The 22,158-nt window shown below is 36.0% G+C and overlaps 1 protein-coding gene and 1 long non-coding RNA gene across 18 annotated transcripts in view; one reads left to right on the top strand and one right to left on the bottom strand.

Annotated features, from left to right (window-relative positions):
- CACNA1D (calcium voltage-gated channel subunit alpha1 D) overlaps positions 1-22,158 on the bottom strand; it is a 185,296-nt gene that overhangs the window by 46,332 nt on the left and 116,806 nt on the right. For 4 of the 17 annotated variants that reach the window (XM_061362357.1, XM_061362354.1, XM_061362352.1 and 1 more), the window contains 15 exons: positions 21,715-21,784; positions 21,055-21,124; positions 20,114-20,258; positions 17,684-17,813; positions 15,175-15,234; positions 12,261-12,367; positions 11,135-11,222; positions 10,554-10,661; positions 10,334-10,386; positions 9,926-10,072; positions 9,035-9,236; positions 7,677-7,835; positions 6,297-6,407; positions 684-767; positions 269-352 (listed from right to left, as the gene is read on the bottom strand). In XM_061362357.1, coding sequence (XP_061218341.1) covers positions 269-352; positions 684-767; positions 6,297-6,407; positions 7,677-7,835; positions 9,035-9,236; positions 9,926-10,072; positions 10,334-10,386; positions 10,554-10,661; positions 11,135-11,222; positions 12,261-12,367; positions 15,175-15,234; positions 17,684-17,813; positions 20,114-20,258; positions 21,055-21,124; positions 21,715-21,784 — 1,618 coding nt within the window. Of the gene's footprint in view, positions 1-268; positions 353-683; positions 768-6,296; positions 6,408-7,676; positions 7,836-9,034; positions 9,237-9,925; positions 10,073-10,333; positions 10,387-10,553; positions 10,662-11,134; positions 11,223-12,260; positions 12,368-15,034; positions 15,095-15,174; positions 15,235-17,683; positions 17,814-20,113; positions 20,259-21,054; positions 21,125-21,714; positions 21,785-22,158 lie in introns of all 17 variants that reach the window. The other 13 variants (XM_061362370.1, XM_061362360.1, XM_061362362.1 and 10 more) reach the window with 6 other exon arrangements.
- The window catches only part of LOC133217175 (uncharacterized), a 121,281-nt gene that overhangs the window by 95,470 nt on the left and 3,653 nt on the right, over positions 1-22,158 (top strand). The gene's annotated exons all lie outside the window — the stretch shown is intronic.

Genomic DNA, 22,158 nt, shown 5'->3' with positions numbered 1-22,158 from the left:
CTTTTTTATACATAGAATGTTTTAAATACTTTCTGTATGTATATAGAAGAACAATTCTCATTGTCTCACTATGCTGTGTGCATGTGCAAATATAAGGGTATATAGATTTACAATGACAGTTTGCATGAACATCTACATTTATGTTTTGGTCCTTGATTCCAGGATAAACATACTTTCTTAAAACAGGATTTGGGGGGACAAAGTTTACATTTTCTGTATTTCTTGATGACAGCAATTACTTTTTAGTGCATGAACAATTGCTACTTACATTAACTTCTGTTATAGCAATATCAACGACGCTACCAACAACAATTAAGGCATCAAAAGTGTTCCATGCATCAGTGAAATAGTGCTGTTAGGACAAGCATTCAGCAGAAAGACCAAGAGAAAAACACAAACAGAAAAAAAAAGAGAAGAAAAGGACAGCGTTATAACACAGAAACACTCTAGGCTTCTCTGATGTACCACTATACAATCTAATCTTTCCCTTTCATTGCTAAAAAAAAAGAATGGCAGAAAAAAAAGGCTATTTATTTCCCATATCAACATAATTGACCTGTGACTGGTCTGTACTCAAACTTTAGAAACATCAGATCAAAATCTGTGACTTGTCCAGATGATGAAAATAGTGGGGAGACAGAGAAAGAGTAGGGACTAAGGAAAGTAAGCTGGGGTATACTCACATCAGCTTCACTGAGAACGACGTCTACTATGCTGCCAATAACGATGAGGGAGTCAAACGTATTCCAGGCATCACTAAAATAGCCCTGAACAGAGCAGGCAGGGTGCAAACGTTTGTGATTACACATGAAATGTCAAATATTTGCATACTTCTGTTTAGTTTTGCATAAACAGAAATTAGTTAAACAAAACCCGGTGTCTAATGAGAAAACAAAACAAAACAAACAATATTGCCTACTGAAGGAAAAGCAACATATATGTGCATGTGTGTGTATATATATACTTCATATATATACATGTACAGACACACACACAGACACACACGCACACACACACACGCAGTACACATGCATAATACACCATCATATGAGCACAATGTTGGCAAGCAAGCCACCATCCAAAATTGATTTTGGACTTCTAGCATGGCTGAAAAATTCTAACCTTATTAACCTAAGCAGCATAACAAAATCCCTTTAATAATATTTCCACAAGACCAAGCCAATTGAAACCTCCTTAACATTAATGACAGTATGATAGTCCTATCTAAGGGACTGGTAAAAATATTCACTGGGTCAGAGATCATCACTGGTTAATAATGCACAATTAATGTTGAACTGTGCATAAATATTACAGAACTTATTTCATCTTCTAGCCATAAAATAGGTTTCATATAGGAACTCACACTACATTTGCAGGCAGGCCTGATTCCGTAACCAGTGAAGGCAGTGCTCGGAACCATCACAACTTGGAACAGTTTCTTAATGCTTCTAACGCAGCCAATCCAATGTCTGAGAATTCCTTTTCATAGTCTCCCTTCTGACATTTTATGATTTTAAATATATTCCCTACATGTATGTTACTGGTACATTGGGCTGCAAATTATTATAAAGTGCTATCGTGCAATTAGCTGTCTATTGGCATCAAAACTGCATGTTTGAGCAAAAAAGATACATCAGAAGAAACCTTGAGGTAGGTTTCAGAATCAATCTGTCACTGGGAACAAATCAAGATGTATTACTCTGTTTAAGGGAACTCTGCAGAGCCAAGACACGTAGATTTTCTGCCATATGTGGATTTTGCCTATTACTAAATTCAGCACTGCAAAAATTTCTGATCTTCTCCTTTTTCACATTCAGACACATTAATTTATCAGCTAGCCATGACTAAGGAATGTGCATTATGTGACAATGGCTGATATGTACCTTTGGTACACATACATTCTCCTTTCTTGCTAAACAATTTAAAATTACTAACTTGTCAGCCACTATTGAAAATAAGTTTAGAAAAATGTTTAAAATTACAAGTGTGCTAATCTAACCTTATGCCTCGTTACATTCATTATTACAGCTTCTTATAAGATATTTCTAGCTGAGTAGTTTAAGTTGTTACATGTGGGGTTAGCACAGAAATGCGAAATCAGCTACAATAGTTTCTAGATTTGGGTAATATTTTTCTCAAGATTTTAAACTGTTAGAATGTCTGGTAACTTCACAGATTAAAGGTTACACTTGAGTGCATTGCTATTTGAAAAAAGAAAAAGCTAATTTCATGTGGAAATTTGCTCTTGGAGACAACGAGAGAGCTGCCATAGAAAACAACAGCTCTACAGTGTGTATTCTAGGAGATTAAGCATTGAGCAGAGTCAGGAAAGCCACATTATGTTTCGCATGCTACTTTCTCAGCTCTTCTAAAGCATAAATTGCTATAATCATTCCCTTATTTAAGGAATGGATTTAAGAGGAAAACAGATCAGAATATGATGATTACCACAGCCCTTTGTGCCACATGCTTTGGTTCTTTTAGATTAACCAACAATTCCAATCTTGTGGCAAAGCCGGTGTTCATGGATTTGGCCTCCTGAATGAAAACATCCATTTCTGAGCTTCTGCACAATTCCCTATTCCTCCTTCCTTCCTCATCCTGCTTCACAAGAACAAGCCATTCTCAAAGTTTCTACTAAACATCATGCTGAACAATACTCAAATTTATAATCCTAAAGAAATTAGCAGCTGCCAACTAAAGAAGGGGAGCTACTCTCATAACAATATTCTTCCTGAACATTCATATTCCTTATTTCTCTTCTTAAAAGAAGTTTCCTTATGGATTTTAAAGTAGCGGTATTTATACACATACATAGAATAAGAGACTATTGGCAAACAGCAAACTGATAATCAGCACAAGCTGCAGCTGTGCCATCCATCTTCCTCTACAACGACCAGGAAAGGTCCTTCAAATAAAGGGTAATTTCAGCTATAGAAAAAGCTACTGTACTAGACATGCTACAATATGAAGCACTGAAAAAATAAATTCATATTTTGATTTAATATAGCTAAAATACTTTACACATTTATTTTATGAAACCTTTTCCATCAGTATAGACAAATATTGTTCAAAGTAATACGTAAAGCAAAAGCATACAAATAAACAAAAAACTAAGAGAAAATAAAGATGGTTTTGGAAAAGGGAGGAATGGACAAGTCACAGCAAATAAACATCATGCAAAGAAGTTGTTTTCACCACTGCAATGACCAAGATCAATTCACTTACTAGCCATCTTTCCTTTTTTCTTACAAAAATCTGATGTAAAACGACATGGAAAATCATTAAAAGTTTAAGTAACAGCTAGCTACCACGAAGCTGTACATACGGTAGGTGTTGATGGATTATTTTAGATTTCACAGCTGTATTTTGTTTTGTATTGTACTAAACCATGCTAAGGAACAGATTTTAGCAAATGTGAAGACCAATGTGAAGAAAAAAATGCCTGCTCTTTTAACCTACATTATGAAAAATTTGTTAATTAAGAAATACTGAAGGATAAAATCACAGATCCTAGGCAGTATGTAGGCACAGAGAATTAACATCAAAATATGTCTCTACAGATCTACCACAGAAATATTTTAGTCCTTTTAGTACTCTGTTAATAAGTTTAGGATCTCATTCTGTAAAGTACTCTGTGTTCCAATCTCCCAGTCAAGAATTGTGCCAGACACTCAGCATCACTTTTGGTATCTATCACTTATCCAAGTTTTATACATTTCACAGCTGGAAGGCAGTCTGCAGTACCTTGGTTTTAAACAACACAATATCAGAGTAAGACTATCAATAATTTATAGAAGCCTTACGTTTGCATGACCAGTGAAACCAAAGATCACAGTTTTCACAGGATTTTTGTCAGCATATTAAGGGGACACTGTCAAGCAGATGAGATAAAACCTAACATGTTTTTCTCCTTAACTTTAAAAGAGTGACTAATGGAGCTTTTATGTGATGTTTAAGCACCTCTGAAATTACTTTTAAATGCACTCAATTAATAAACAAAACTGTCCATTTTGCCAGACTAGACTAAGAAACCCATCAGTGACACAAACAAGGAAGAAATTAATTAATTAGCCTTTCCTCATGGACCCTAAAGCAAAACATTAAGTTGGGTTTCAGACTGGTCTTTATTCAGATTGATCTTTATTCAGATTATTATTCAGATTGATCTATTATTAAATCTTAATATAAGTTAAAGCAATTTATTGTTTATGCATGTATCTAGTTTAAAATTTAGATTACTGAAAGACATTCAAGTTCTGATTAAGACTGATAGCTGATTTTCAGTGATTACTGAACTACGTAATGTACGTTGCAAAAACATGGGACTTTTTTAACTGTAGCTGGCTATTAAAAAAGTTAAAATCTTCACAGAATAACAGGAACAACCTCAGAGATATTTAACTCCCTTCCCTTCTTGCTAATTAATCTCTGTCAGAAGTCTGATTAGTACCGCAGCCTCGTAACCTTATCCTGCTAATTAACAAGTATAAGCTGTTCTGCCATCTTGAGGTGAACAAAATTCAGGAAATGAGGACCTTTCGCTGAGTGCCCTTCAAACTGTCAGGGTTCAGATCCAATGGTCTCTCACAGTACAAGCATCAAATCAGAGAGAAAGCATGTTGTAACAGAGTTAAAACTCAATGTGTACATAGTCTTAAGAGACCAGCATTAAGACATTGCATTTGATAATGAGTAGGAGTATGGAGCACTGTGATTTATACACTCATGATCAGACCACTATATTTTGCATTAGCTGCTATTTCTGACTGCAGTCACAAGTGCATGGATAGCCATACAAGGATTCACAATCTTCTTTCAAAGAGCAGATGATAAAATGCAGCAAAGTCTTCTGAAACTTCAGTGTGAAACAAGGATATAGAACAGGAAATACAAATCAGGAAACACAATCAGCATACTCATGACACTGTGGTCCACATATCTGAGCTATCTCCTCTGGGGCCTCATATAATGTTATTTTTAATGTGAAATCCTTAGCATTTGAATGAGATAGGTGACACAAAAATACAAATAAATTCATTAGAAATGTACAATAGACTGGACAGTGCAGAGCAAGACTACGGGAGAGTGGGTAAGCATTCACCCAGAACTCCACACTTCACATCTCAACACCAGACCTCAAGTGATAGTGTGTTTCTGCAGGCAAATACAAGCTAGCTTTAAATCAGGCTCCACAGCAGAGCTTGTGACAAAATACAAACTTAACAAATAGTTTTGAAAAGCTGGAACGCAGTTATACATCTACTCCACGCGGAGCTCTGGGCAGCCATAACTTATGTTGCTGAATGAGAGCTAGCTTGTTTAAAGCTAGAGTAAGATTGCCCACACAACCTAGAGTCATACAGATCACTAAACACCAGGAAAGGGCACAGCTCACAGCGAATTACAGATGCAGATATCCTGATTACTTTAAAAGAAGGGCAGTGGAAATTAAAAACACCAGCCTTAAATGGTGAGATCAGTAAAATTCAAATGGCATGTCTGGCTTTTTTAAAATTCCATGTATAGCAAGTGACCACACTTTACTTATTTATATAAATGCAAGCCCAGAACTGAAAACAAAATTTTTGTCAGGTTTTTATTATCAACATGTGCACTGTCATAAATGCAGTATGAGAAATGAACAGAAAGACTGTATTAACTGTACAGTCTGATTTGCACCTTCTTTTTCAGTTAGTAACTATAGTTACCAGTTTCTCTTGCAAATCTACCTTTGAAAATGCATCTGCCTTATTCATTTTGACAGTGTCCCTTTAAGGAAAGTAATCAGCTACTCACTGTGGAGTCCTCTAACAAATATAGTGTATGTATAACTGAAACCAAAACTCTAAAAAAGGCCACTGAATACACAAATTATTTATGTGCATGTTTGTAGTACCTGACTATATTTTATAAAGTAAAGAAACACTTTTTCATTTTAGAATAGGAAATATATGGGTCTTTACTGGAGATTAATTTAGCATAAAGTTATGAGTTTAGTACCATGAACAGCAGAAGCAGTAATGCTTATAACAGGAAATAGTTTATCTGATTTATGAAGGGACATTTTCATTACCTCTAAATATTCCAGACCTCATCAACCACTTTGTAATATGTTTTTGATATCTGCATTTCATTTCCTGGAGTTACATATATACATATTATCAGACTAACATTTCTATGGATAAATGTGGGAAACATAGGTTCTTTTTGTTCTTTGAATAATACATAGCTAATGTGAAACTTGTACTTAATTCCTGTGATGATGACTGAATTAAAGCATATCTAACACTTACCTTGGGTTTGAATGCAATCAGTTTCAAAACCATTTCAACAGTGAACACTCCTGTGAAAACCATATTCATAATGTCCATTGCATCATTAAAGAGCTTAGACTGCCCATAGTGCTGTGGATGAAAAATACAATACTTTTAAAAGCAAAGGCTTTAAATTATCAAGTGAAAGTAAGCAGCCTAAGACAAAGCTGGCAAAAATGCAACAGCAAAAAAATTTCTCATAGTATTTATTATGTACACTTATACAACAGTAGCTGAATATCTCTGGCCAAGAATTGAGTGGTTTAAATCTATTCTATTTTGGCACTGAGTGGAACAAAATCGTCATTCCTCTACATCCTAAGGGAATTTCTAGAGAGATGGTTTTGAGAGGATAACTGTTCCTCAAAAAAGGAGTATTACACAACAGCAATTTCACAAGTTTTATATTCTAGGTTTAAAAATTGCATAACCTTGTGTCCCAGCTGCATAGAAAGCCTACACAGAATAACATAGTATGTGCAGGAGTGATATTTTTGAAAGGATAGAGTGTACACAAGTTTACTGAAAAAGACAGAATGCTTTGGCAAACTGAATTTGAACCATTCTTTTTCACATCAGTATCTGAAATACTAGGGTAAAGAAAGAAACAACTTGGAAAATACATAGGAGAATTAGGTGATGAAGAATTTCATGCGTAATGTAGAAAAAGTAAAAACATGCAAAAATACAACAAGTGTATATATATGTACAAAGCTAATATATGAAAACATGTTTGCATGAGGTTTGCATTAACACACAAAACTAAAGTTGCTTCACATATTAAGTTTTAAACCTCTGAAGATACAGACACAGATGATAGAAATATCATAGAATGGTTTGGGAAGCAACCTTTAAAGATAATTTAGTCCAATCCAATCAAATATGGAGTAGCTTATATACAAAATGATGACAGAACAAGTACAGCAACTACACAGAGGTGGAATAATGCTTAAACGCACTGCATAAAAGAATATACTAAGTAAAATAATCTGAGGGGTTGAGGAAACATTTGCTAACATTGCTAAATCTGAAAATTAGACTTTTCAGATTTTCTTGCGCATGGCTAATCTTGGGAATACTCACATATAAATTAAATTACACTGCAGGTACAAAAGCTCAAAGAGCTTGATTAGATTACGAAGATCTATAAACACCAAGCTGCTTTAAATAATTTGACTTCAGAAAACTGAAGAACAGATTAGAACATGTCACAGGACAGTACTTTGATCAGAGGTGCTTGTTTTTCTTATTTCATTTCATAAAAAAATACAGGTTGCTCTAAACTAAAGGCATTGTATCACTCATATCATTCCCTGCTATTTATGCCAACAGCTTCAAAAGAGTTTCTGGTTTTCCTACCTGCATAGCCAAGCAAAGTGTGTTCAGCATGATGAGGACAAACATGATGTATTCAAATCCAGTAGAATTCACCACATACCAGAACTTGTACTGGTAAGGATTTTTTGGAATATATCTACGAAGAGGACGGGCCTTCAAGGCATATTCTACACATTGCCTCTGTAAAAGCAAATCCATAAAAACTTGTCAGACAGTACCTAACAGTTAATCAACTGTTAGTAGAATTAATATGGCCAAATTATTAAGTATGTCTTAAAAAACAAGCAGTATATCTACTTCATGTAGGGGTTTTTATTAGTTAGTGTTAATAAAGTAAATAAGTAGCCTACCAGTCCTCGCTTGGTCATTCATAACTGTGTAAGTCATATATACTACTCAGCCACATACAAAGAATCAAGTAACGCTCAAGGAAATTCTGAAGTGTTTCACCTATTTATGCAGTGTATTATACCATAGATTATATACATGTAATATGTATAGTAAACAGCATGACTATTAACAACATGACGATTAATTGATCTATGAGTCATGCATGTCTTCAACCACCACCTTAACTGTAGTATAAAACCCTGGAGTCAGCAAAATAACTACTGAGGAAATGTTATACCCAATAGTTCAGTTAAATTGCCCAGCAAAATCATGCCACATGCATAGGAAAATCATGGGTTCACCTCCTACTCTATTAGTGCCTGAAATCTTCATGTAGGCTGGGCCTTCCACTTGTGCTTTGCAGAATGCTTATAAAAGCTGACTGACAGGGCACAAAAAGCAAAGCGAACACTGGCTAGTTTCACACTTAACTTTGTTTAAATGAAGTATGTTACAATCAGACAAGAGCACCTGAAAAGAACATTACTGCTGACTGATGAGTTTCTCAATCAAAGGATTAAGCAATAAAGGGCACAGATTTTTTTATTATTATTCTTATTATTATTTTTATTTGAATCTGAATATCCCCTGTGACTTTCTAAATAAATGGGGAAGGGAAAGTAGAATCTTTTGCCCACTTTCAGACTATTCAGAACACAAAATTTATTTTCCTGTTCTTATTCTAAAACCTACCTCTGCCTATGGATAAGCTGGCAAGTGTTCTATTCTTAATGTGACACCAACAAATGAGACAATAAGAAACTAACAAGCTTAATGTAACACTGTTCACAACAAAAAGACTGATATGTTGGGCTTATGTAAAGAGGAACACACAATGACCTGAATAGCAGTTAATAACATTTACGACTTCAATTTTTTTACCAAGATATGTTTGGTGCCCTCTTCTGACCCAAAGCAGAAAGGAAGCTCTTAATGCGTAAATAAAAAAACAATACTTTCAAAAGTTAAGATTCAGTATTTATTTTGACCTGGTTTTTGTCCAGCTCACAGTTCTTATACTCTTGTTCTCCCTGTTCTTGGAATGTAACAATCACAAAACCAACAAATATGTTCATCATAAAGAAAGCAATAATGATGATATAGATGATGAAAAAAATGGAGATCTCCACTCTATAGTTGTATACAGGTCCTACATTCTCGCCATTTGAATCAATAGCTTTGTACAGCAGCCTGTAAAGCAAACACAATTGGACCATTATTAGTATTAAAATGACAAAAGAGAGTAAAATATTCAGACTCAAAGGACAGGTGTCAGAAATGCTGCTGTTTAGGATTATCTTTTCCTAGTTACTAACAGTGCTTGCAAAGCATATGAAACCCAGAAGAATCACACCACAATTCTTTTTTTCAAAAAGAATCCATGTAATATAACCAGATGATTGTATTTTTTATTTTTAGCCCCCACATAAAGGTATCCTCTAAGACTTTTCTCATTTAGGGAAACAATGAATGCTAGCTTGATTTTTCTGGGTTTCTCTATGCAGTGTACTGATTTTTTTATTAATGGTTTTACTTGAATGCCTATAAGTTTCATATTAGTGTTATTTAAAGGGCATTGATGGATAAACCTGAAAGAGGAATACTTCCATTAGAGCTAAATACGAGCTCATTATAGAAGTAGTGGCAAGATTAGGAATCAGACAATATAAGTTTGACCTTTATAGATAAAGGTGAATGAAGAAATACAGAGAAAGTGCACAGATCCAGAATGACAGAACTTTTTTTTCCTTCCTCCATTAATAACTTTTCATGCCATCACTTAAGACTGCTTTGTTGCCCACAGATGGCTGGTAAATGACAGAGAACTCCTCTGTAAGAGTCTTTTAACAATGCTGTGAAAACAAGGAGAATTCACTTACGCTGGCCAGCCTTCAAAAGTGGATACTGTAAAAAGGGCCATCATAGCAGAGAGAACATTATCAAAGTTGAAATCACTATTTTGCCAGACCCTCTCTTTGACCATTGGATTATCAACATCTCCATCTTTATAAACGATGTATATCCCCCTGTGGGAAAGAAACAAACTGTCATTAGTGAAGTATTAAACTAGCCTCAGAGTTACCTAATTCTCTGTCCAAAGCTGTGTATTTTACTCCCTCCCTAAGTTTGTTTCATTTTCTTGCTAACCAGTGTTTGCTGGTGGATTTAAAATGGTAAATCCAATTTACACAAACCTAAATGGCCTGACACATGCCTGCCCATATCTGCTACAGTTTAAATTATTCAGAATATAATGTGTCTCATTCTTAGATCAAAGATGTTCTCACCGGCATTCCTCAGGATTCTGTTTCGCTTCATCAGTGCACCTGTAGAATTTTCCCTACGTATAAAACAGAAAGCAATGACAGAAAGCAGATTATGAGAAATGATCACATTTATACTACGATTGTTTTGAATGGGATGAACCCAGTTCCAGCAGCAAGCCACCAAGAATACAGCTCAGCTTTGCTTTTCTTGGTGCAATGTAAATTTTGAGCGTCAACTTACCTTGAACAACTGCACTCCAATACAAGCAAACATGAACTGCAGCAGCGTTGTAACAATCATGATATTACCAATAGTTCTAATAGCCACAAAGACACATTGAACAACATGCTGGAAAGAAAGAAACCAAAGTTATTTTAATACACCTTGTTAGTATCTCGGAATACACATCATAGAAGTCTATTTTATCACTCAGATTACTTAAGTTACTATTATTTCATTGTCAGTATTATACCTACTACCATAGTTAAACTTGCTTTCTAGATTTGTCTATAAATCTGTTGACACAGACCCATCAACACCAACTGACTGAAAGTTACATAAATACTATGAAAAAACAATGCAAATATTGTTCTAACATGTTCATTCACAGCTAGGATTATGGTCAAAATCTGCTCTCAGTGGCACTGCTGTTCCTCCACCTATAAACTGCAGAACCTGATCTAGTGCGTTTAAGAATCAGAAACTGGTTTATGCCATTGCCCTGTGAACTCCTTGAGGCAATTCTTCTTGCACAAGAATTTTTAACCTGAGGCAGGACTGAACAATAAGGCCAACAGAAAAATAATGTAAAAAATAAACACCTTAAGTCCTTTTGCTCTGTTTATTGCCCTTAGAGGCCTCAAGACTCTTAGAACTCTGAGGATCTTCACAACTGAGATAGCACTTGACCTGGGGGGGGAAAGTTATTCTGTTACTTTTAAGGTAACTGATTTTATTACCAAGAATAACAGTGTTATTGAAACTTTGCTATACATGAAATTTCAAAAATGCCTTAACATATATACAAGTTTTTGTAAATATTTCTTTATTGATCCTTTATTAATATTAGAAAATAGTATCTTTCTCATAAATGCCGTAAGAATTATTTTGATTTCTGGAGCAATTTGGGAATTAACAGCTCAGAAGCTTGTCTGATACTGTAAAGCAATTAAGTTTGGTCAAGAGCAAAATAGTCCCCAAAGTATTTTTCAGCGTTGACAAGCTTTTTTGAAGTCACTAGGCAAGTCCTGTAAATCAATGAATACCTTAATTTCCAACCAGCTGTAGATGAAAAGATCTCAAATGACTCACATCCTCTGTTTAGTAGATAGGACTACATTTTGAGGAAACAGACAACCTTTTAAACAACAATGTGAGGCTGAAAATTTGTGGAATAGGTATTCTAGTACAAGCAGAATACAAAAGTGGGAAGCAGTTTACTGATACCCAGCCCTTGCTCTTTTCTAGGCCACTAAGGGTTTCACAGATGATATTAGATGAGGCACAACTGCTCAGTGAATCAATGAGCACCTTCAGGCTCTTTTATTATGTTTAGCCTGACCCAAACAAAGCAAATACTGTCAAGTTACATATCCCAGTAGGTAAATGCTGAAAGAGAGCTCGTAGAACTACACTGTAGATGTGGCAATAGCACAGAAGAGCACACACAAACCTCCTGAAACTCTGGGAATTACTTGCTACACAATACAGTGTAATGGCACTCTTTCCTTGTTCTCTTGGTAATAGTGGGATGTAGTAATTTGTTTCCAACCCGTATTAGTAGCAAGTTACACCACTCTCTATATAGAAGCACTACTGGCTCATAAGCCAGTCCCAACCTTGAATACCGATACTGCACACCCACACAGGTGTGGAACAAAGGAGCTGAAACGCTGATTTCAGTATAAAAATCCCTAAGCAAAAATAAATCATAAGCATAGTACTTACTGAATACCAAATGATACCAGAGAAACACCCACGACCAGCAAATCCAGCAAATTAAAATAATTCCTGCAGAAGGACCCTTTATGAAGGAATGCTCCAAAAGCTGTCATCTAAAAATAGAATTGTTACACATTTAGTCTATATTTCAATTTATTCAAATTCACATTTAGGCTGTTTACAAGACACTTGCCTAGAGTGTGAATGTATAAGGTATTATCTCACTTTCAAAAAGCAACTGATATATAAAACAATCCCACTATATACAATAAATCTTTCACTTAAAGGATAAAAATTCTGCTCCAGCAACACCAGCAAATGTGGAAATCGTTTCTGATGCCAACAGCATTTGACTACAACTCTCTATAGCGAATCATTCTCTCCTTGCACTGATCAAGACCAAAGCAAAGCCTAGAGCAGATCTGCGGTGGTGAGTGCCGTTGCACAGCAGAGTAGCTGCTGCAGGACACTGAGCTGAGCTCCTGGGCCACCACCAATGCTGCTCCTTTCTTCCTGCCTGTAATCCCACACCAGAAGGGACTGGTTTAAATGGGCTGGGAAATCAGCACAGCTGGGGCAAGTTTAAAGCACAAGGCCCTACCCTGACCTATGCTCTGATGTTTTCACATTTCCCCAGCACTGCAAACAGGATGGTAAGCTGGATTTCAATACCATGTAGAGATTACATAAGAGAATTCTTACAGGCTTAAAACTGACATTGCAGCTTTTCTGTTATTCACATCCTCATTCATATATTTGACACCAAATCATGGAAATCCTCATGTTTGCAAAGCAGTCGTTCAGAGCACAGGAAGGACAGTCTGCTTTAATTTTTTTGACATTTATGAATTTCTTTGCTACAGCTAATATTGCCTCTGATTATCCTAATTTCAGTTTCATATACCTGTTTCCTGGAAATTAAGGAGTGCTGTTGTTACTGCAGGTTTAGATTTGAACTTACTGCTTGCAGAACACGCACAGATTCTGCACGACTTACTGTAGGCAGCACAGCGCAAAACCCAGCTTGGAAAGTATGGAGGACTCCAGCCATAAGCAAGCAAAGCCAGTGTCTGATCATGTTAGTAAAGCAGGCACTGCATATGGGCATGTGTCATGTTCTGCTTGTCCATTACGTTTTTTAAAAAATTGGGGTTTAGGGTACAATTTATTTCCCTTTGTAAGCACACGTGAGTGTATGGCAGGGCAGAGCTTCCTGGAGAACAGGGTCAGGAGCATCTATGGTTTTGGTTATGATGATTCTTCTTGTTTCTTTATAATATTTTACAATGCCAGATTTAACAGCCCAAGCCTTAGATTTTCCTGTTTCCCCTGGATGGCTCTTGACTGTGTTGCAGAATATTTTATAGTTAGTTGGTACGTTGCTTTTCTTAAAGCATTCATTTATGCCTTTTTATGCCATGCTTTATAATTCCTCTGTCTTCTAGAGAAACACACTTGGAACTGCAGGAGCTTTAGAAGTTCACAGACTCTTCTGCCACAGAAACACTGGTGACATTTCAATGGCTTCAAAGTAGTTGGGAACTAGACTGGGAACAAATTCGATCTAATGCTACAGCTCTTTTCAGTGGTTCATTCTCTCCTTTAGTTTGGCCTTTCTCTAGCAAAATAAATTTGGATATTTGTATTAGAATGCTACAAATGCTTTAAGATTAATCAATTCTATAGCAAGCTCTTCCCTGCTGCAAGGAAGAAGGGGATAAACATATGTCTGGGACAATATTCTCAAGCATAAAAATAGTCTCTTACTTACAGTACAGCTAATCTTGTAAACAGCCCAAATATTGTATCAAATTAGTATTAATCAAATTGCATTGTGAAGAGTATGCACAGCAGTATGAGCAGAAGCTGGGAGGAGAGATTTTGTTAAGCTTAATCCTCAACTGGAAATGCAAAGTTTATGTACAGATTCTTAGTGCACCAGAAATTTTTAAGTGTATAGAACAGGGTTACTCAACTGAAAACTCACAATGAATATGCACAGCATGAAACCTTTAGGAATCATGTCTAAATCTGAAGAAATATTTTGCAAATTTCCATCAAAAATTTGTATTTCTTTGTTTAGCATTTTCTTGTGCATGAAAATAATCCTCAGTTACATGCTTTCTTTGCCAGAGTAAGCCTCATACATCTAAAATCCGAGTAACCCCAGTGGATATTCTTAATAATCAGTACACAAACTATACATTAATATGCAAAGTTTTGACTCATGCATGGGTAATACATTTAAGCAAGCATATTTATGCCTTTCTGTGTATTTAAATGTATGCCCAAGGTAAATGCAAAGTATCTTAGTATATAGATAGATAAATGCAAGATATCTTGCAAGTCCTATTGCAAGAAAATAGTTATCTACTATTTTAGCTCTGTGAATATAGTTCAGCAAAGGAAATGACAAATTACATGCTCCCTCCTTAAAAGACTGATTATCTCTTTCAGAAATGCCAGAGCAAGGAGAAGGAAAAGCTCATGCGCAGTGAATTATTTTTCCCTTTTCTGACAACTGTAAGTTTAAAAAGGGTGAAAAAAAAAGAATTATTAAATTAATGTAATGATAAAAAAAATCAGCTTCTTCATGCACCCAAATGGTAAAAAACAACCAATCAAAACTATGAGGAATTGCTAATGAAAAAATCCTCTGGTTTAAAAAGTTTAGCTTTGATCGCTTAGAGAAAAGGCGAAGAGCACTTCAAGTGCCTTTTCTTGGCAGGTGACACACAAGGAAAATCCTTTTAGACAAATTTCCTTTAAAAACCTGTTACCTTCAAAATGATCTCAAATGTAAACATACTAGTGAAGACATAATCTGCATACCCTAGGATCTGGAAGGTAAACAAAAAGTTACAAACATTATTGCTAAAGCTGTTTTTGAGCTAATAAGGATCAATTAACAATGCATTACCTTTAACAGGATTTCAACAGTAAAGATGGCTGTGAAAGCATAGTCAAAGTAACCAAGTATCTGCAAGGTATAATACGTACCACAGTGAGAAATCCATCTCTAATAATTTTTTACAATTTAGACCACATGCACAACACCACCTGAATTAATCAAAGGACACAGATGGGGAATTTAGACAAAGTAGTTTAGAAATGCAACTACTGTGCAACCATTTTTCTTTACTTAAAAATTTATCAGATACCACTGTACTTAGACATCAGATTTCACCCCTAAAGAGTTAACAAAACCCAATAAGCAACACTTTTTTTCAACTCAGACTTTTATCCACCTGCTTTCACAGGTACTTTCTTCAGCCTTTAGCACAGATAGAGAATCTTACACAAAGAATAAATACTTACTAATAAAAGACTTTTTTTTAACGAAAGTATTGCATCAGAAAATAAATGGATGTTTTTCAATCACACATCATTCTCTATTCTGCTACATTACATTGTTCCTATATAGATTGGGCTAGATTGCCAAAAAGCCAATTAATTAATAACTAAATTACCTTATATCCATACTACCATATTTTACTTCACCTCGGAAGACAGAGCAGTGATGTCTTTGTAGGAAATTTAAAAAGAACTCACAACATTTGCCTAGAGATATGAAAACTTTTAAAAAGATTCTGGATGAAATATTGACCTCACTGCTGTTGACAGGAACACTGCCGTGTATTTCAGTACAATGAAGATTTCACCCTTTCAAGGTGGCCATATTGCTAGCGACCAACAATCCGTTTAGTGGTCAACATGCACTGCAGTAGGTTACTAGCTTAGTTTCAATGATCCAGCAATCCAACTAGCAAACACTTATGCACAGAAACAGGTTGCCTTCAGTTCAGCAACTAATAAAATGTGAAGGAGAAATAAAACAGACAACATACAAAGGAAGTATTCCAATTACATTATATAAAAGGAATTATTTTTTTCCCCCATGTTCAGTTGAAGATCACATCCTTCTGTCCCTTGCTGTGGCTGAAAAAACAGGCAAATGTTAAAGCCATGCAACAAAGATTAATCAGTAAGGAATTCATTCTGGAGTTAAGAAAACAAAATAAAACAAAACATAATGGTATTTGTTTGTAAACTTTCATTCTCTTGCCGAGCTTGGCAGTGGAAGCAACATGATCATTCAAGGTAGTAACAAGAAAAATATGGAGGTCTGGTGCATATTGTGAATATTTACAAGAAGAGAGTACTGCTTTCTTGAAGCCACTCACACTTTTTACCTATGTCCTAAATAGGAATAACCCTTTCAGTTACCACCATTCTGCAGTTTCATTTTCCTAATACTGCTCTAGTTCCAAAAACAATCACCAGCCCTTCAAACCATTTCTACAATAACAATTTCAGAAACCAGCTCTTTTTCTTATCCATCAATGTGATTTATTCATAAGTCTGCACTTGCCTAGTTTTAGTTACGGGAAGTACAGAGATCTACTGAATAGTACATGAAGAGTGTCTTTGTGCTTTGACCTCTTCCTACCTTTGATGAAAGTCAAAAGCCAAGAGTAGTTTCAGAGGCTGCATCTACACTAGCAAGAAGTAAAGGGATACAACCTCCATTGACCTAGTAGGCCCATTTTTCCTGAAAGAAGTGAAAGAGTTTCTCTAACTCCATAGCAATCTGTACAGATCAATTTAAATCTAGGACAGGAGAGGCCTGGAAGTTCAAAGTATCCCAGATGTCCCCACAGACTACTACCAAGTTGCATTTTCTCTGCTATTACATACCTAATCTAGAGCATGCACAACTCTCAATAACATGAGAGGCATGCTTCACTGCTAATTTAAGTGCAACAACTAAAGGTTGGATCTGATGATATTAAAAGTCTTTTCCAACCTAGTTGAGTCTATGATTCAAATTTTAAGATATACATTAGTGGCCACAAAAGTGGATTTATTTTCGCTTCTCTGTCTAATAATTTTGCATTTGAGTAACAGTCAAGTCTTCTACTATATTAAAAACCTAAAATGGGGTTTGAGGAATTTGTTTTAGAACACAGATGTTTACTCACAACATAAACTATAATTATATTGAATACAAGAGAAATTTCTGAAATTAATATTCTTAAAAATATTTTGTTCCTACAAGTATATCTAAAAAGGGTGCAGGAAGATTTCCAAATTTTTTGATTGATTATAGGCTGAAATGGCATTTTGATGCAGACAAGGAGCTGGGCACGCTCTAATCCTCATATGTGAGTTTAAAAAGAAGTAAAATTTGTTTAGTTTCTGATATGGCTAATCAGGGACCCAAGGATCTTCAGGTCTGATGTGCCAGAACTCAAACTCATCTCTGTGGCCACACAATCTCCATCTTTATAAACAAATCCATGCATTCACTAACACACTTGAAAAAGGAAAAGGAAAGCTTCTTAACTTGAAAATAAAAAATCAAGCACTAACACCAAAGGACTGTTATCCTTTGAGGATATATTCAGATATAGAAATGAAGGACTTACATTATTTCTAAAAGAATGGCTTCGAATTGGATCTTCTGCTGCTAGGGAAACACTGCTCAGCATGATGAAGACTAGGATGAGATTGGTAAAGATGTGGTGATTGATGAGTCTGTGGCATCCCACTCGAATTCTGAAGAAGAGATACAAAAATATACCATGTGTGCAAACAGAATTCAGTAGATGGCTAATATACAACATGTTTTCTATTACTCTGCCAACAGTGATAGAACAGATCAACCATCAGCATCTAAAAATGCAAATGCTGAAGCTACTGCTCTGATTTCTAAAATGTAAATAAATTCAAAATCCAATCCACTGTACTGAAGATGAACTTCTCAAAGGAGAGAGGATTTCCAAGCTCCTACTGGTGTTCAATGGGTTATGAATGCCACTAGAAGTTCCAGTGCTTTTTCCACTCTGCAAATACAGATGCCAAAGGACCAATGACAGATGATGTCATTTCGGATCCCCATTTTGATTTGATTCTTATCAAAACTGTCAAAAATACATCTGGTGAGATGTGGCTTAGGCAACAGATTTCATTGTGCTACTTAAAGCCTCAACCCAAATCAGAATCTTATGTGAAGATATTTCTAGAAAATTACAGGACAAGTGGGTGTCAAAAATTTCAGAGCTGCTAAGTTTCAGACACAACATGAAGTGGAACTGTAAATACACTCAGAGTCACCGAGCCCGAGGTTATTACAAATGATACTGAGCATCTAGGTAGAGTAGGTCTGGAATTAAATTGGGAAAAAGGCAGGATGAGGTTCAGAACTAACACTGAAGTTGGTTAAGTTCTGCTGAAGAATCAGAAGGCTTTTGGGGAAAATCTGTTCTGTTACTAAGTAGATTATTTGAGTATAGCATATCTTAGTTAAGTAAGATGGCAACTTTGGCCTGAGAATAGGTAGCATGAGTTGAGGCCAAAAGCAATTTGATATGGTCAGTGAATCAAACATTTTTGCATTCAGCATACATGTTCTTAAAAATGCTAGTTTAAATAGTTCTCTTTCCAATTTGTTTGAAAATTCTGAAGAGTTTTAGGCAACCTATGCAATAAATAAGATACAAGCCCAAAACACTCATCTTCATCATCACACTCGTCTTCTCAACTTAATTGTAATGATCTCCACCCCTGAGGTCTGAGCATTCTCCCATGCCAAATAACTCATACGCTTCCTTATAAGAATGCTCATGAAATTGCTATATAAAATGTAACAGCTATGTTCAGTCTGTAGGAACTGAATTTAGTTCCACTTCTAGCCAACCACCAGCAGCAACTGACTACTGAAGCTTGCTTTCTTCATCAGTGTAAAACTTCAAATGCTCAGGAGTTATACTGGGCAGTGAATGAACCAAACTATTATTGTTCTTCATTTTTTAAATTATTTGTCTTTATCTTCAGTTTTTGCCTGAATATGCGAAAATGCTGTTACCCCAAGAAGAATACATACATACTTTTTCCTTATTTTCTCTTTTTCTCTCTCTCATTTTCTCTTCTTCCTAACTTGTATGGCTCCACAATGGTTATTAGGGTTACTAGGAATCCTATCTCATGTAGAAGATGCTCAAATCTTATCAACAGCTACCATCTCCAATGAATAACATACTGAATAGGTAATATACATTAGAGTACTTTTCAGATATGTGCGGACTTGACAGAATATATGTACAAAATGCTATTATCTTCAATAGTGGGAAGCAAATTAATGTATTTATCAAATTCTTTTAATTTACCAATTAACTTAGAAAATTTTAGGAAAGAAGCCAGTCTCTCTCCTGTTGAAGATACTGGAGTTCTAGAAGGAGGCTTGTTACTTCAACGCTGTTGTGGTTTAAGCCCAGCTGCAAATCAGACCATGAAGTCTCTGTCTCACTCCCCCCTTCCCCACCCATGCTCCCAGGGAGATAGGGAGGAGACTCAAAAGAATGTAACTCCCACAGGCTGAGATAAGAACAGCCCAGTAACTAACACAAACCACTGCTGCTACCACCAATAATAATAATGATAAGGGAAATAGCAAGAGAAGAGAACACAACTGCTCACCACCCACCGACCAATAGCCAGCCCAACTGAGCAGTGATCTAGCCCTTCCTGGGTAACTGCCCCCAGTCCTACATCCTGCGCATGACATGCTGTGGTATGGAATACCTCTTTGGCTAGTTTGGGTCAGGTGTCCTGTCTCTGCTCCCTCCCAGCTTCCCCTCCTCCCTGGCAGAGCATGAGACTCACAAAAACCTTGGTCAGAGTAAACATGACTTAGCAACAACTAAAGACATCGGTGTTATCAGTGCTGTTCCCAGGCCAAAAGTCAAAACCACAGCACTGCACCAGCCACTAAGGAGAAAAATGACTGCTACTGCTGAACCCAGGACAAATGCTAAACCTTAATGGACTACACCAGGATTTTTCAAAATTATACTTACGGATTGGTGCTGCTGAAAATGAAGAAGGCACTCCCTTCAGGAATCGGTGTGATCTTCTCCTTCATATTTAGTTCTGATATTCTACGGGGACGTGGGCCTGCTGGTACTTCTGGTTCATCCTCCTCATCTTCTTCATCTTCACCTACTTTAAATTAAACACTTTTTACTATAAAATAAAAAAAAAATTGAGGTTTTGTTCATAAAATATAAAAGCATGGCTTGTATTAAAATATATATGGCTTATAGGAAATATGTATTCATATCATGGCTTTAAAAATCTATGAATCAATATATGAACATCCATATAGTTGTCACAGGCTTATATACATGTTTATGAGCATCTTTGGGTGTGTGCATAAATGCCCTGAGAGAACTAATAGTCCTTATTGGCCCTAACCAGCCTCATCTGGGGACTCCACTCACAGCCTCTGCAAATAGCTCTGGAGACCCACTTAATCTCAGCCCCTGACCATCAGTCCCTGCCCGAGTTGTGCTGAGTTCTGTGCACTGGCTGAGCACCAAGTGCTCAAAAGGTAGGGCAGATTTCTTCAGTAGGCACTCAGACAATTGGACAGAACTGATTTTTAGGTAAATATGTTCACTGGAGTAGAAATTAAGACAAAATTGACCCAAGAGAGCAGCCCTGGAATGTCCTTTTTCATCAAATGTTTCAGAAAAGTTTAGAATTTACTCTCACATCTAGATAGTGTTACCACAGCAGTCTTTAGACTCACAGTATTAGCTCTCATATGCTGTTTGGACTGTCTAGGAAGCTGCAGGGAAAGATGATACTTAGCAGCATGCAGGCCAATTTATTCACTGATAACAGAGCGCAACTTCACCAGCTTCAAAAGACTGATTCGGTGTTCAGCAGGAGCAAGTTTAGGATATTTTAACATATAAACTTAAATGTGTTTGTCTTCTGACTGGTATTCACATACCTGGTACATCACAGGGTGGATAGGGATCTTTATCCTCATCTTCTCCTTCTCCATATTCAGTAATTGTCACCTATAGCAATGAAAGGAATGTACAAGAAGAAAAACAAATTTACATGTACCTTGGATAAAAAAATCAATAGAAAGCAAACTAAATAGTGGAAAGTAAGGAAAGTGACACCTACACTTAGAGTTTTCTGAAACAGGGTAACTCTAAGAACATAGGAGAGCTGACAGTTCAATACATGTTTTTAAAAGATTATTTTACTGTAGTATCCACATTCTTCTGGCTGTGTAGGTCACAATGAGATTATAACCAAGAGGCTCTAGTAAAAATTACCAAGAATGTTTGAACATTCTACTAAGAGTTTAGCATCCATTAATCTCTTCCGTTGGATTTATCAGGCAAAATACCTACAGGGATCCTAAAATAACACCAGATTTTTCTAACATTAACTATTACATGCTCTAAGAGATTCCCTTCTCAGAATATCCTGAAACAAAAAGGATTTTCTGGATTAAGACATTCTGTGAGGATGCAAAGCCCATAAAAAATATAGGGAGGATGGGTTCATAAAGGAAACTGTACAATGCCCAACATTCTTGAAATGCTCCCTAGGTGTAAAACAGCTTAAAAAAACCCACAATTTTTAGAATAAACACCTTACTATCCTTGGGGTTCTTCTGGTCACCTTCTGACTTCTCACTTTTTTTATTTTCCAGACTCTCTTTTCTACAAAACAATACAATAACAATTACAAAGCACAACATGTAAAGACAAAAGATTTTGAGTGAAATAGACTCATTTGATGAGCAGTTAAGACAACATACCTAAAACCACAGTTAGATATTCAAAATGATTTACACAGCTGCAGGTGCCAGAGCAATAAAAATCAATCGCATTTGAATGCAATGATCCATTAAAAAGATTATAATTTTGAATACAATTCCAGAAGCTAATCCCTAAAAAATTCAACACATGATCATTACTCCTTTCTAGAGGGATAAACTGTGCCCTTGGACTCATACAAACAACTGGCATTGACTTCAATAGGCCTGCACTGATTTCAAAGGAAGGTTTTCTTCTTGTCTATATAAGGCTTAGAG

Source organism: Neopsephotus bourkii, unplaced genomic scaffold (assembly GCF_033783945.1).
Source record: "Neopsephotus bourkii isolate Nb327-2 ecotype Australia unplaced genomic scaffold, CSIRO-AGI_Nbou_v1 NB_1120, whole genome shotgun sequence".
NCBI lineage: Eukaryota > Metazoa > Chordata > Aves > Psittaciformes > Psittacidae > Neopsephotus > Neopsephotus bourkii.
Note: the sequence above shows the minus strand (reverse complement) of the source record. Positions and strands in the feature narration are given on the sequence as shown.